We start from the raw sequence: 16,406 nt of genomic DNA on the forward strand, positions 1-16,406 counted from the left end.
AAGATGGGACGCTGTTCCTCAAGCTTGCATTGAGCTTCACTGAAACACTGCAACAGGCCAAGGACAGAAATGTGTGCATGATAGCAAGGTGGTGAATTAAAATGCCAAGCAACTGGAAATTTGGGGTTATGCTTTCCACCATAGACATTCTATTTGTGACTTGAAACTCAATGAATGAACTACAGAGTTGGAACTGGGCAGTTGTTTTGTAGCAAACACCTTCCCTCCTGAACAAAAACAGAATTACCTGGAAAAACTCAGCAGGTCTGGCAGCATCGGCAGAGAAGAAAAGAGTTGATGTTTCAAGTCCTCATGACCCTTCAACAAAACTTTTGTTTTGGATTTCCAGCATCCGCAGTTTTTTGTTTTTACCTTCCCTCCTGAACTGTTTGCAAGAGGGGATTGGTTTCATTATTTATATAAAATGCAAATTATCCACATTTCTGGTATGAGTCCCTTCACATTTTTCCAGTTTTTTCCACCTCCAAGTTGTATGTATCAGATATTAGGCACTAACACAGAGGTACCAACTTGCTGTACCTACAGTATGGAGACAACAGATCTGATTTTAACCCTGCCCGCCCAGCAGGAATGGTGGGCACATCTGCAGTGTGACATATTTGGCAAATTTCAAGTCCAGATGTGATTCCCTGGATTTCCAAGGTCTCCTCATTTACACATTCCTGGTGATCTCCTAGAAAGACTTACATCGAATGATAGGATTGCAGAGACGGGGAGATGGGATTAGGAGACTTCTTGGGCAGCAACATAAATGTTCAGGTGCAGAACCTTACAGTGTCATGTTCTGTTGGTTGTAAATTGTTTATTTGGCTGTGTATTGTGCTGAGATTAGCAAAGAAGTTTGCCAGTTCCTAAGAGGAGGAAGGACAATTCTTTTTTCCATTGAAACTTTCTTATGGGAAGTACAGGCAAGGCATATGCCATTTTTGAGTAAAAGACTTGCCTTTCATGACCACTGGATCCTCCCAACAAACGAAGTTTGTTTGTAAGTATAGTAATGTTGTAATGAATAGAGGAATGAATATGAGGGGAACCTTTTTCAGCAAGCTGCAGTCAGCCTGGCTAAGCTAGCTGCTACAGTTGCTACAACAAAATAGCTATTCTCCCCAAATAGGGAATATACCAATATACAAGACTGGCAGGCAGGAAACGATCAGCTGGTCCAACACCTCCTCACTCTTGCCCACACACCCCATCCCCTACCCTTGGTATATTTCAGAACAAAATCAATACTGAAGTTTACCAAGGTAACTACTACAACTGTATGCCTGCAATACTTCAAGGAAAAATACAATTAGTTAATGTATAAAATAATATTTTTAAATCTCTTTTTGAAACAGCGGTTACATTGCTCATGAGAGTCTGGGAATGGGAGAAATTGGAAATATTCTGCTAGATTGTTGACGTCTGACACAATTTAAGCAATTTTCCACACAAAGTAGTTTGCGTAATATGAATAAATGCAACCATAGTGCATTAATCTTGATTCTACAGTTTTTTTTTACTGAATACAAAAACTGGTGAAATAAATTATTCTGTAAAAACTAAACTACTTCAATTACAAGTATTGTATTTTAAAAATTTCCTTTGTTGAAAAAAACATTCACATTGTGAATTTATGGAGGTAACTGAAGATGCAGTTGAGGATATTTTTAAAGGTAAGAATAGAAATATCAGGGTCATCGAAAAGAATTCCAGAGTATGCAGTCATGAGGTTCTGTTCTCAATGATGGACCAAAAAAGAAGAATGGGCAGGGGGGTGGGGAGGGAAATTCAAACTAAGATACATTTAAAAGTAGTTCCAACTTGAGTATTGCTTGGCAGTTAACTGTCAGTCACTGTCAGTGGTGCATTCTCCATGGCAATGCCATATGCCAACTGATCAGTACTCTCTTCACATACAGAATAAATTGTTGTCTTCCCCTTATGTTGGTATTCTTGCGAGTATCTTGATGAGTGCAAGATAAAAAGCTTAGCCATGTCTCTCTTCTCAGCAATACTCAAGCTACCAAACGACCATTTGTTCCAATTTCTCAAACTAATCTTCCGAAGTGATGCTAGTGCTATTTATGAAGGAATGTTTCATTGTGTATGCTACATTGCATAAACAAAAAGGACTATTGGTTAAGTCTGACAACAAAGATTGAATCATTTTTAATTCCCTTCACTGAAATAGCAAACAATATTTGAAAAGTGAACAACAAAACAAGATACACAGCTATACATATACACACGTAATATATAAATGTATTTAACTAAGAAAATACACTTTTATAATATGACAAAAGTTCTTTCTTTAACTTTGTCAGAACATTATTTGAAAAGCAACAGAAAGATATAAGTACTTTGAAATCTTAACTGTCCACTGATAGTCTACCGTTATCAATCATCTAAAACCAGAAAATGTTTAACTATCAGTAAGGCCTGAAGCAGGATATTTTGTGACCACATAAATAAAAGTTTCAAATATTCTTGGTTAATAAAATTGTAGGTGCCTGTAAATGTGGATTAAAAGAGTATTCTAGCACTCAACATAATTCACATAAAGGACTTACATTTAAAACGATTAGACATTTCAGAACTTGAAATATTTTGACATGCTCACAGCACATATGCAAATAAGCATAAAAAATTAAAAAGCTGACCAGAAATGTTCTCCAGTCAAGTTACGATTCTCTATTATATGAAAGGAAAACTAATAAAGACATGAAATTATTGATAAACATCAAGGGATTTATTTTGTTCCATTTCTTACTGCTTGAAATTCACATTGTTTTCTCCACAATTTTGAAATGGAAGGCAATAATCCTTGAAGTTGGCCCATCATAATTTAGCCTTGATGACTGAATTACTTTTGCAACATTTTCCATTCATTTTCAATCACTGACTGCATTTAAAGACTCTGCATCCTCTTCAAGATTTTAAGCCTGTTCTTCCAAATGTTCAGTTATCTTCTGATTGCAGTGTATTTGGCTGCCGAGAAATGAGAAAATTAGATACATTGCTGCATGAGAAGTTTCAAGTATAATAACATTCAAATTTGGTGATAATGCATGTGCACCAATAATGCTTCATCGTGAAATAGATTAATTTTTACATTTAATATAATTTCTTTCAGGTTAGTTCCACCAGGATTCTCAACCCACTCTTTGCCCGTTTAAGTCACTGTGCAGAATATTTAAATCAGTCACCTCCCCCTAATCCTACAAACTGTAGTAGCGTCAACCCCACAGGCCCAGATGAGTGCATCCTAGTACTTTACCCTAGGGCGCTGTACCCACATTTTCATTTAATCTCAGTAAGTAAATTTTTCTTACTGGTAAAGGTGATTTGTCAGGTCATAAAGCCACATAAATTAATTAGTTGAAAATATGTGTGGGGTATAAACAGTGCTCCCCTCAATCACTTTGTTCGACTGAGGCTGATTTTCCTGGGCAGATACAGTGAATACAGTGCACCAAAAGTTCATTCTGCACTCTAGGAAATTGCAATACTTGAATTTCCTGGATTCTAATGGAGAAAACAGACTTGGGGCACTGCAGGAGGTGCTCTATTTCACTCAAGACCAGGTACTAGTACCACAAGCATTAGTCCAGGGACCCCTGCAATCTGCCTCGGAAGGGATTTATAAGATGGCAGCACAATTGTGCCAAGGGGTACATGCAAGAGCAGGAAAAACAAGTTAGATATGAAGACCAATGGTGCAGTACTAGGAGGAGGGTTGTGGTTTAACTGTGCTTTTCATTTCATTCCTGAGTGGAGTAGCTCTACAATCAGGGGTTGGGAGAATTCCTATTTTCTGGCAAGAAGAGAGTTGTTAATGGGTCAGGAGAGGGACAAGCAAATAACTCCAGCAGATCTCAGAGATTTTCGTTGTTTTCCCTCATTTGCCTTCAACTAATCTATATCTTCAGAAAAGGTTGAGTGGAGAACGAAAGGAGGTATGGTCTCCTTTATTAAGTGTGAAGGATTAATGTGAATCATGCTCAAAGCCATTATATGAGTGAACTGGATTTGTGGTCAAATCACAGGGGCCAAAATGTTCTCATCCAATACCCAGTGTAAAAAACTAACATTGAGAAACAGAGTGAAGAAAACAGGATGAATAAACATATTCACAATTTTTCCCCCCATTTGTTCAAAAATTAAAAGTGTTTGGTTCATCAGCATTAGGTTGCTACAGGAATAAAGCTACTTCCAAGTTAATGTAATTTTTACTAGTTTGAAAAAAATTAACAAATACTCAGGGTTTGCATACAGTATGACCTTTGTTCAATAATTGTACAATGACGTTTTGATAGATTTTCAATTTCTCTTTAGTTTCTTTCAACTTTGTCTCGGCCTGATGTATTTTCTGCTCCACTTCCTGAGCTCTTGACATCACATTTTCAGATGAAGCTTGAAATCGTTCTCTTAAACTTTTCTCATAATGGAAAAAATAATGATGCTACATAAAAAAAATACACAATGATTAGCTGAATAACAATATGTTGGTAAATTTTAAAATTGACAAACCTAAAAATGTAAAGTATACAATAAGACTGGGGAAAGGGGAGGTGAGGATCAAAGAAAATAGGAAGGGAAATTTTGTATTCCAAAAGGACAGTCTCTATACTGCCTATAAATATGTGTATATGGAATGATGTCCTCTCACAATTCTCAGTTTCATGAGAAATATGCCAAAGTTACTACTATCATCCCATTTTAATTATAAAAATTAAAATAATAGGAAATGGAGTCATCATACACTCTAAGCATAACCACTGACTTAAGAGCGAGCAAGATGAGGAACAACAAACCCCAGAGTTCCTGCTTCCTAAGTTTTCAGTGGGACTTTAAATTTGACCGACAGAAGAAAAAGGTTGATGAAGAGTCCTACGGACTCAAAACCTTAACTGTATTCCTCTCTGCAGATGCTGTCAGACCTGCTGAGTTTTTCCAGGTATTTTTGTTTTTGGTTTGGATTTCCAGCATCCGCAGTTTTTTGCTTTTATCCAGGTACTCTCCAATATGGACTTCCCAACATTCCTAGTGTAATGATTGCCCTAGGGAAGCCCACAATTGTTAATAGCAGACTAATTAGGCTATCTCCCTTGACCCCAGAAAGGTCCCCATAACAGGCACTATCTTGGCTAGTTGCTGGGCTCATTGGTTCTAGAATTTTACAGACTAGTTTTTTTTAATATTCTGCACAAAATGAATTAGAGAAACTAACATTTTACTAATATACAATAAAGATTAACAATGATTATGGAAAGGTGGTCTCTTTCACTGTAATATAATGTCAACAGATAGCAGTAGGCTTACCATGGGAAAAATAACAAGTTCTTCCGGTGCCATGCAATTAACTTTCTCCTTTGAAATATGGTAGTTTGGTGGTATAAAATGACTCAGGAGATTTCTTAACAACAATCAAAAAAATCTTTTGTTAGTTGTGTCATCTTATATCTATGCTTTATTTAAAAGAAAATGGCAGGGTTTACTGCACCCGCCTGCTGCCAGGATCTTTCAGTCCCGCTGCAAGTCAATGGACTTCTGGCTAGGGCGCTGCCTCACCCATGACAGGGCCGGAAAATCCTGGCCAATATTAGGGGCCATAGTCTCAGGATAAGGGGTCAGGCATTTAAGACTGCAATGAAGAAACATTTCTTCACTCAAAGGGTTGTGAATCTTTGGAATTCTCTAGCCCAGAGAACTGTGGTTTTCAGTCACTGAGTTTACTCAAGACTGAAACTGATAGATATTTGGGCACAAACTGAATCAAGGATAGGAGTATAGGATGGGAAGTGGATTTTAAGATGATGATCAGCCATGATCTTATTGAATATCAGAGCAGGCTTGAAGGGCCATATAGCCTATTCCTGCATCTATTTATGTTCCCCAGTCAAACAAAGCAATGTTCAGCAGCTTCATGCTTTCAAACACAATATAAAAATGCCACCAGTTGCGTAGTGTGATCCTCAATGTTTAATTTTAAGCTCTAAATTATTGTATTATTTGCTTGGTGGCACTATTGAGGTAGAAAACTTGCTGCTTCTTGTGGAATGCCTTTCTCTGTTAAAGGTTGTCTCTATATATGTATATGCAAGATGCTGATATACGAAATATAATAATTTTGTTACATCTTCAAGTTTAATATATGACACGTTACTTGAGCAATTTAAAATATTGGAATCTTAAAAGAAAACCTACCGAAAACAGGTTACTATTCCTTTTACTGTTTCATTACTGATACCAGGTGTTTTAACATCCATATGGTCCGCAATGCTGCAAGGAGCAGAGAGTGAACCACCAACGGTGTAGTCCTGCATATTTTTAATCTGACATCTGAGGAATAAAATTATCAATGTGACGTCAGCAAAACGGTGAGCTTTAAATCTTCAAGTATTCATTTATCTGATCATGCTTTCATCTTTTTCCGTTTCCTGCATTATGCTTTACAAGTAAACAGACTAAAAATAATTCAACCAGTATTTTGTGATAATGACTGTATGCAATGCACTCTTACAATTTCATCATGCAAGATCATCCCAGTTCACATCAGCTGATTGGTGGGGGTAAAATTTTGAACATAAGGAAAAACCACTTCATTCAATTGATAGAAAATATTCAGTACACAACTTGTACAAATAATTAACTTATGTTTTTTTTTAAAAGAGACATATACTTAGAGTGGAATGTATAAATATTTAACTTTTTGCTAAAGACTGTAAGATTGTAATGCAGCATTGAAACTGTCTGTCTCCAGTTCACTTTAATTTTACTTAAAAACAAGACTATTTGCTCACCTTTCACCACCAGGAGAAACTATTTCATTTTCTTTTACTTCCCTGTTGTTACATGTAGACCTAACAGAATCTCCATCCTTCACAGGTTCATTCTTTACCAATGCTTGTATCTTGTAGTTGTCTGCAAATTAATGAGTTTATAGTGATTAATCACATTATACAGGAGTTGGTTTAAAAAAAGCACACCACTTTGCAAGTAATGCTACAGGATTCTGCATCACTGACACCACTAATTCCTGCAACTAGTTCTAGTACACCCCCAGAATGCTCTTAATACAGAATAGAACAGTAGTCAGTCATAGACCCGAAGTTCTCAAAATGTCTTCAGGCTGATCTCACCATGCCAGCTTTACAAAGTCTGGTCTTGTTTTTTTTTCAAAGTTTCTAACTCCCAACTAGCTATGAATACTAGTATATCTACAAAAATACTTTGGCATCACTCACTTTACTTATCTTTACTTTTTCCATTCTCAGTCACCAACTTCACTTGAGATCCTCTTGTTCCTTCACTTCTGTATCTCTCTGACACTGTCTTCCTTGACATTTGTTCCTCTCTCTCTTTTCCTCCTTTATTCCTGTTACTATCTCTCTTCCTTCCTCTTTCATTATGTTAAACTCCTGACAGCCATTTCATGAAATAGGAGACCAGAGGCCAGTTTTCAACTTACTCACAGAATGAAACATTACAAGTGTATACCTCCCACACCAGTGTCAACAAGTGTCTTTTTATGTGCTCAAGTAATCATCCAATGCCTTCCACCTGCATATACTTAATCTTAATTTAAACAATTAACATACTCCAAGTCCTTTTTCTTCCATCTTCACTCATTTCTTTCTCCCTTTCTACCGATGTTCTTCATCTTTTCCATTGCTGTTCATCTTTCTGTCTTTGCTCCCATTTCTCTCACCTCTTCACCTTTTCTCCCTTTGATATCTCTCCCTTGGTCCTATTTCTCACTCTTTCTTAACCTCCATTCTTTCCTCTTACTTATTCTCTCTCCTTTTTCTAATATTCCTTTTCTGTTCACCTCTGCAGCACTCCTCTATTTTCTGTGCTGTTTGTGCCATCACTATAGGATAATCATGAGGTAGGGAAGGAGCTGAGCAGAAGGCAGCAATCGAATTGCAATCGCCAGTACCAACTTCCCCGATCTCACTTAAGAATGACCAATTGGACAATGTTTCAAAGAGGGCATCCATAAACTTTGATGATCAGACAGCACAAAATAGAATTCAGTTTTTTAAAAATACTAAAGCATGCAACAAGCTGGGTCCCTCTCCCAGCAGTGTGATGAAGTATCAAGGCACATGGTATCCAATCCATTCTTTTCTCTTAAATTGAAAAGTAAAACTCAACAACCAAAAAACCTAATGGGCTGAATTTTGTCGTCGGTGAGCAGGGGGCAGAGCCCGCTCGCCAACGCGCAAAATGACACAGGGGAGGGAGTGGAGGGGGAGGGGGAAGGGGGGAGGGGGAAGGAGGGAGGGGGGGAGAGGGGCATATTTGGAATAGATAACAACTGGCTAAGAAAGTGGACTGAGCAGTTGAAAGGGAACCTCCCACTACCCCAGCCTTCCCTACCCTCGGTCCCCTCAAATTTACCCGGGCCTCCAGTGCCTGGACTTAGGCTCTGCCGTCCTCCTGCATTTCTTCTGTCCACTGCAGCAATGTTGCTGCAGGGACTGGAGAGCTGTCAGCCAACTACCTAATGCAGGACTTCCTCCCAAGTGAGGGACAGAAGATCTGCCTGCAGCCACTTAACACTCATTTGAGATGTTTTGTTCATAAATACGCCTCTACTGAAAGCTTGTTTTTTAATATCTTTCGCGTTGGTTTAAGAAAAGTGCTATTTCAAAAATTGAGACAAAGAGCCAACCTTATTTGTTAAGCAAACTTCTCAAGGCATTAATAAGATTAGTATGATTCACAACAAAACAGGTTGAAACATAATAGTTGTCTTACTGCTTGATGATGTAGGATCTCTACTGTAAACATTAACTGGAACCTGCAAGTAAACATAACAAATTGTAAAACACGGAAGAAATCCTGTTAATGTTCAGCTGGTTAAATTAAAGAAAGATTTTTAAACATAATTAGTTTATAGAGCACTTTTCCCATTGTTTTGATATCTAGTCATATTGCTTCCCATGAGCCAGAAGTTTTATAAGTAGATATTATACAAAGTAGTCTTTCATTGGGATGGCCCTGGGATCTGTTAGTACTGGGATGATGGCCAGGATTTTCCTGCCCCCTGGGAGCTGCGGAGACAGGAAAGGGTGCGGTGCTGCTTTGGGGTGGCTTCCCGACACAGTCCCGCCACTGGGAAAATTTCCCAGCAGGACCAACCACAGATTGGCTGCCTGCCGAACGGAGATGTGCACCAATTTAAATAATTAAAGGTACTATTAAAGGCAATTATCCCATGCTGCTATTGGCTGCTGATTCTAGAGTGGTAGCGTGGGACAGTGAGGTCATTGGAATAGGAGCGGGGAGCGGGGGGGGTCACAGTGGTAGGAATTGAAGGCCTTGGGCAGGCAGGGTAGGGAAATCTCAGACCTGTCCCTTTTATTCAGGTTAAAACTCCCCCAAGAAATTTCAGTCAAAGAGAAGATTTATCAAAATATGCATTGGAAAATTGATAAGTCTGCTCTAAACTGGTTTGGAACTACAGTGCAGGTCACCAGGAGAATGGATAGAATTGAGGTTCCAAAGCTGAAAGGACATTTGAAAAAGAAATAACAGGACTTAGGGGGAAAAATTGAAGATCAAAATGCTAGATGTAAATGTATAATAGAGAGAGGGAGAGAGAGAGAGTGAGAGAGAGAGAGAGAGAGGGGCCATTAATGTAATAAGACTTCTTAAGGCACTTCACAGTACCATTTTGGGGGTGGGATGTTTGCCCCTAACCCCAAAGGAGGTACTCCGCATTGCCTTCCCACCTTTATCTGTGCAACGAAACCTGCTGGGCTGGCCGTTTTCCTTCTGCCTTCCTAGCCATAAATATTATTACCACTTAAGAACCTCAACAGACTTAAGGGTGGGTGGGCTGACTGACACCTTACCCTCCCCCTGTAATATGGGAGAGAGGTCAGGAGTGAATGGTACGTGCTCCCCACCTTCAAATATGCTGGCAGGGGCCATAAATTAATTCCCCTGTTCCTCAGACCTGCTGTAATTTCATTGTGCCTTTGAAAATCTCAAATCTGCCCAACTGGGTCTGTGAACGATGTTGAGAATGAGGAAAGCAGAATAAGATAAGATACTTTTGAGATGTTTCACTAATGTTTCAAAAACATACTTACTGGCTTTGTTATCTCCTTTGCTAAGTCTCTCTGCAGAACTTCAACTTTAAAGTTGAAAGTGTTGACTTGGTCCTTCTGAAGGGTTTGCAGATGTTCCATTCTAGGCAGGGAAGCCTTGAGATAACAATTTAAATCAAATGGATGAGGATTAACAATTCAAAGTTATAGGAATAACAGAAAGCCTTGTCACAGTCAACCTGAATCTTCCGAACCTGAATCCACCATTCATTTTTGAATCAGCACCTGTTTTAATTCTCATTATGAAAATCAATATCTAACAGTAAATGTGTTGCAAAAGCTACAAATTGTAAATGTGAAGAAGTTATAGTTCAGTCACATCCTTCTCAGAATTTTCCAAGCTGATAACCATGTACCTTAGTTCCTTTTGCTTGGCTCTAGTTCATAATATAAATTACATTTTTAAGCAGCTGAATCATGTTATCCCCAATCCCCACCTCCAAACTGCTTTTTGCTAATGAATACATTGAACTGATTACATAATACTACTTAATATTAATGCAACACTAAATATCAATGATTCTGACTTTAACATGAACTCATAGATCAACTTAAATTTGTCTCACTGGTGATAATAGACAACTTCACTGGCATACATTTTGTGTAAAGTTCAAAGTTATATCATTGAAATCTCATCACATGTAATTAGATGTAACAGTTACATTACCGTGAGTATTTTCCTAATAGTGTTTTCTTCAGTAGAATGCTGAGAATTGTAGGATTGTTTTTCCAAGCTAACAGCAGCAGACCCAGGTTTCCTATGGATTCTTACTGTTTTCCCATTTCTTGATGATTTGCAGTGTTTGGTCTGGGACAAGGGACTTCTTTCTGAAGATTCTGACCTTCTGTTGTGTTGGGCATAAAATAATGGAATTCGTCTTTTTCGAGTGGACGAAGGTAAAGGGAATGGAATGGATTCTGATGTTGCAATTCCCTATGGAAACAAACAATGTAAGATTCAAATTATCTTCTCACAGGTTTCTTTCTTTGCACACTGCAAACAATGTTGCAGGAGATATACAGCTAATGGTGACACTTTTTAAAATAATTTTTGTTTCAAAATACAGCACACGCAATCAAATACGATCACAAGTTTGGTAAAATACATTGGTATATTAGAATTTAAAATTATCACAAGAACTATTAGCAATAATCTTGTTACATCATCTGCATACATTTACAGAAATTTGCCTGCAGAGAATGAAGAAAAAGAAAAAAAATCAATATTAAAGTGAATTTTCAGGAAATTGTTATAACTATGTATAGAAATATTGCATTAAGGATGTGCAGGTATTTAAAATTACCTTAGAAATAGACTTGTTTCTCAAGTCAGATGGCAATTTGTATGTTAAGGGCTTAATTGGAAACTTTTTCTGTAAGTCAAACAGAATTTACTTTAAATCATCTTGTAAAGCTGTAAGGCAATGATAAAACACCTGAGCTGTAGAACATCAGAACTAAGCAGCAACAATAAAAAAATGAATTCATTTAATGCCTTTAACTTGGAAAATGTCCCAAAGCACTTTACAGTGGAGGAGAAAAAATAAAATAGCGAAAGGAACAGACAATAAGTGTAAAAATTAAGACAGGTGACTGAAAGCTTGGTTGAAAAGATGCATTTCAAAAGGTTTTAAAAGCGAAGTGGGATTGCGAGAAATGGAGGGACTTAGCAAGGGAATTCCAGATGGTGATGGTGGTTGAAAGGAGGTCAGATGCACCTAAAGTCAGAATTGCAGGACCAAATGGTACAGCTAGATACAAAAGGCTAGAGGAGGTCTAAAACACAGAGTGGACATCGGCTATGGAAGAGGAAGAAAAGGATTTAAATCAATAAGGATATTTTCAACTTTCATCTGAGATGTAAAACTCATTATAGATCGCCTTATAGACACTGCCAGTAGAAGTAAACATAATTTCCATTAATTTCTAGATGTCAGGTGTTCAATGAAATGGTACAACAGGAGTGGAGCTTACAAGGGTTTTCTAGGCCAGAATCAGAAATATTTTAAAATCAGTCCTGTCATAAAAGGTCAATTTTACATCTCTCCAGGTGGTCCTGCCAGCTTATCCAGAACATGGCAATCCATTGCCACATCATCCTCTCCAATTCTTTAGCAGTGCCCAGGATATGCCCTTACTGGTGCAGGTTCCACATATTTTAGATGAATACCCTGATCATAGAAACTCTGGTGGGTTTAAGGTTTCCCCCACTGGGAAGTCACAATTTCCAATCTGTCTGTTATGGCAGCACAGCAGAATTGTGAAATATGGCCCCATGTTTTTAATACTTATCTATTATGTATTTGCGAATAGGCCTCCGTAAATTATCTACCATTAAAAACTGAATGTGCAAATGGGAAACTTAAATTCTTTTAATATCCAGTCTGTCAGTTTTTTGTCATCCATTTTCTTCACTCCCTTCAGCTCCTTACTGAGATGGGAAACAGAACCACAGTGGAACTCTTACTGGACTAGTAATCCAGAGACCTGGACTAATGCTCCAGAGAAATGAGTTCAGACCTGCCACCATTCGCAGCTGGTGGAATTTAAATATTTAAATTCAATGAATTAATACATCTAAATAAAATGCTAGTTTCATTACTAATGATCATGTAATAACCGGATTGTCAGAAAGACCCATCTGGTTCACTAAGTCCTTCAGGGCAGGAAGCCATCCTCACCTGATTTGGCCCATATGTAATTCCAGACTCACAGCAATGTTGCGACTCTTAACAGTCCTCTAAATGGTCTAACAAGTGACTCAGTTTGTATCAAATTGCCATAGAAAAGGTGAATAAGAATAAAACTGGATGGCCAAATTTGTGTGTGGCTGCATCAAGCTGTGCTTAGACTCTCGGTACACAAACACCAAGTGTCACTACGTGCTGAGGTTCTACCTGTCCCTGGTATTGCGAAGGATGGGTCTGCCACGCTGCTACCAAATGCTCCAAGTAGTTGAACCACCTGTCCCTCATGGAAAAATTTATGCAAAGAAACACAAGTCCATCAGGCAGTGGTCAGCACGTATTGTCCTAGAGGCCCTGTGGGCAAAGGAAATGGTGTATGCTTTCAGATGGTTCTCCGAGCAGACTGTCAAAGTCATTTGGCAGAATGCATCATTGCCAGAACTTTACAACAAGCACCAAGATGTAGCTTGGCTGGCGGTGAGAAAGGCCTTCCCTGTCAAATCCTTCCTACATGCCAGGAGTCTCACCCCCTCTGCATGTTGCCCTCAAGGTGGCTGTGGTGGGGAAGAGACCATTGTTCATCTCCTTGTAGAATGTGCCTTTGCAAAGGAAGTCTGGAGAGAGATGCAGTGGTTTCTGTCGAGGTTCATCCCGAGCAGTTCTGTGACACAGGACTCTGTGCTCTATGGCTGTTCCCAGGGACACACACCGAGACAAACATCAACTGCAGCTAGAAGATCATCAACTCGGTGAAAGACGTTCTTTGGTCTGCCTGAAACTTGTTGGTCTTCCAGTGCAAAGAGTTGACCGGGTGTTGCAGACTGGCACATTCCAACATCCAGGACTACATGCTGAGGGATGAACTAAAGCTTGGGGCAGCCGCCACAAAGGCGCAATGGGGAAAGGTCGTTGTCTAAGACCTTTCAGCCATAGTGTGCTGAGGGGTTAGGAATTGCAGAGACCCCTTGGACTGTATGATTCACATTGAAGGTATGCAGTAAATACTACTTGGCCTGAATCTTCTGGTAAGTGTGTGTACTCGCCAAACTGTCAAAGGCTTGTTAAGGCCATTAATCCCCTCATTAAAGTCATTAACAGGGCGGCCCGTCCAACATTAAGGTTGGTGGAATGAGGTTTTATGAAGGGTTTATAAGTTTAGTAAAAATTTTTATTAAAATTCATTGGTGGGAAAAGAAAAATATATATTAAAAAAATTAAAAATTATAAATGATTGGAAAAAGGGGGATCGGAAAGGGGGTGGGGATGGAGAAGAGAGTTCATGATCTGAAGTTGTTGAACTCAATATTAAGTCCGGAAAGCTGTCAAGTGCCTAGTCGGAAGATGAGGTGCTGTTCCTCCAGTTTGCGTTAAGCTTCACTGGAACATTGCAGCAGACCAAGGACGGACATGTGGGCATGAAAGCAGGGTGGTGTGTTGAAATGGCAAGCGACAGAGAGGTCTGGGTCAGGCTTGCGGACAAAGTGGTCACCCAGTCTGCGTTTGGTCTGTCCAATGTAGAGGAGACCGCATTGGGAGCAGTGAATGCAGTAGATTAAATTGAGGGAAGTGCAAGTGAAATGCTGCTTCACTTGAAAGGAGTGCTTGGGCCCTTGGATGGTGAGGAGAGGGGAAGTAAAGGGGCAGGTGTTGTACCTTCTGCGGTTGCATGGGAAGGTGCTGTGGGAGGGGGTTGAGGTGTAGGGGGTGATGGAGGAGTGGACCAGGGTGTCCCAGAGGGAATGATCCCTGTGGAATGCCACCAGGGGGGTGAAGGGAAGATGTGTTTGGTGATGGCATCATGCTGGAGTTGGCGGAAATGACAGAGGATGATCCTTTGAATGCAGAGGCTGGTGGGGTGATAAGTGAGGACGAGGGGGACCCTATCATGGTTCTGGGAGGGAGAGGAAGGTGTGAGGGCGGATGCGCAGGAGATGGGCCCTGTCAACCACCGTAGGTGGAAAACCTCGGTTAAGGAAGAAGGAAGACAAGTCAGAGGAACTGTTTTTGAAAGTGGCATCATCAGAGCAGATGCAACGGAGATGAAGGAACTAAGAGAATGGGATGGAGTCCTTACAGGAAGCGGGGTGTGAGGAGCTGTAGTTGAGGTAGCTGTGTGAGTCGGTAGGCTTGTAATGAATATTGGTGGACAGTCTATCACCAGAAATTGAGACAGAGAGGTCAAGGAAGGGAAGGAGAGTGTCAGTGATGGACCACGTGAAAATGATGGAGGGGTGGAAATTGGAAGCAAAATTAATACATTTTTCCAGGTCCAGACAAGAACATGAAGCAGCACCGAAACAGTCATTGATATACTGGAGAAAAAGTTGGGGGAGGGGGCCTGAGTAGGACTGGAACAAGGAATGTTCCACATACCCCATAAAGAGATGGGCATAACTGGGGCCCATGCGGGTACCCATAGCCACACCTTTTATTTGGAGGAAGTGAGATGACTTTAAGGAGAAATTGTTCAGTGAGAGAACGAGTTCAGCCAGAAGGAGGAGTGTAGTGGTGGATGGGGATTGTTTGGGCCTCTGTTCTCAACTGGACCAGCTACATTAATCTTGTGGTTACAACAGCAGGTCAAGGACTGGGAATTCTGCAGTGTGTAACTCACTTCCTGATTCCCAAAGCTTGTCCACTAGCTGCAAGGCACAAGCCAGGAGTGTGATGGAATACATTCCACTTGCCTGGATCAGTGCAGCTCCAACAACGCTCAAGAAGCTTGATGCCCCCTAGGACAAAGCAGCCCTCTTGACTGGCACCCTATCAACCACCTTAAACATTCACTCCTGCCAACACCAGTGGCAGGAGTGTGTACCATCTACAACATGCGCAACAGCAACTTTGAAAGCACCTTTCCAACTACCTCTATCACCTAAAAGTACAAGGGCAGCAAATGCATGGGAACACCACAACCTACAACTTCCCCTCCAAATCACTCACCATCTTGACTTTGAACTATATCACTGTTCCTTCACTGATGCCGTTCTGAATTCCTGGAATCCTGGTTAAGTGCCCATGAGCTGTTTGAGAAAAGCTGGAACAGTTTTTACAAGCAGCCTCTTGTTGGTATTTGGAATGCTACAATTAGCCCCCAGCATCCTGATCTGCAGGTGGAGGAGGCAAATCTACCAGAGCTCTCACTTCTGATCGCTGTCCACACCTCTTCTACTGGTGCACATGTTCGGACATATGGGGCAGGTTTTTCCGGTCGGCGAGCAGGGGCAGGACCTGCTCGCCGACACGTAAAGTAACGCGGAGATACGTCAGGCGTGCGTCCTGATGTCACCCCACGTCATTTAAGTTTTCAGTTTGGCGGTTTCAAATCGGCTGCACGCCTGCCGAACTGTCAGCGGCTTGTTAAGGCCATTAAAAAACTAATTAACCTCATTGTTGGACCTGCCCGTCCAACCTTAAGGATTGGCGGGCAGGCCGGGAGCTCAGAAAAACCATGAAACCTCAACCACGGGCTGGATGAGGATTCATGAGGGTATTTAAATATTTAAGAAAGGTTTCAATTAAACTTATGGACATGTTCCAACTCATGTGACAGGTTAAAGTTTTAAACATGTCTACTAAAAGTTTTAAA

General features: G+C 40.1%; 2 protein-coding genes across 3 annotated transcripts in view; both read right to left on the minus strand.

The window, feature by feature from the left end:
* Positions 1-2,054: 2,054 nt before the first annotated feature.
* LOC121290650 (ATPase MORC2A-like) lies at positions 2,055-11,523 on the minus strand. 2 transcript variants are annotated; one of them, XM_041211378.1, is made up of 9 exons: positions 11,435-11,523; positions 10,798-11,064; positions 10,113-10,226; positions 8,773-8,815; positions 6,810-6,930; positions 6,214-6,348; positions 5,329-5,422; positions 4,280-4,468; positions 2,055-2,994 (listed from the first exon to the last, which is right to left on the minus strand). In XM_041211378.1, exons 3-9 carry the CDS (start codon positions 10,209-10,211, stop codon positions 2,965-2,967), a joined length of 711 nt encoding a protein of 236 aa, XP_041067312.1. In that variant the 5' UTR covers positions 10,212-10,226; positions 10,798-11,064; positions 11,435-11,523; the 3' UTR covers positions 2,055-2,964. The 2 variants fall into 2 exon arrangements, with proteins under 2 accessions (XP_041067312.1, XP_041067313.1); XM_041211379.1 differs by lacking the exon at positions 11,435-11,523 and having other exon boundaries at positions 10,798-11,076.
* LOC121290437 (ATPase MORC2-like) overlaps positions 11,289-16,406 on the minus strand; it is a 66,716-nt gene continuing 61,598 nt past the window's right edge. Inside the window, exons 18-19 of the mRNA XM_041210875.1 lie at positions 11,435-11,503; positions 11,289-11,321 (exon numbers count right to left, since the gene is read on the minus strand). Of these exons, the coding sequence (XP_041066809.1) occupies positions 11,289-11,321; positions 11,435-11,503 (102 nt within the window). The remainder of the gene's footprint in view (positions 11,322-11,434; positions 11,504-16,406) is intronic.

The sequence above is a fragment of the Carcharodon carcharias genome, chromosome 18 (genome assembly GCF_017639515.1).
Source record: "Carcharodon carcharias isolate sCarCar2 chromosome 18, sCarCar2.pri, whole genome shotgun sequence".
Taxonomy (NCBI): domain Eukaryota; kingdom Metazoa; phylum Chordata; class Chondrichthyes; order Lamniformes; family Lamnidae; genus Carcharodon; species Carcharodon carcharias.

Bases quoted from the DNA above. Each gene is read 5' to 3' on its own strand.
- LOC121290650 (XM_041211378.1), bottom strand. From the start codon at position 10,211: ATGGAACATCTGCAAACCCTTCAGAAGGACCAAGTCAACACTTTCAAC. The intron at 8,816-10,112 runs GTAAGTATGTTT...GTTTACTTGCAG, and splicing joins CAAAGGAGATAACAAAGCCA to GTTCCAGTTAATGTTTACAG. The intron at 6,931-8,772 runs GTAAGACAACTA...ATTAATTTGCAG, and splicing joins AGATCCTACATCATCAAGCA to ACAACTACAAGATACAAGCA.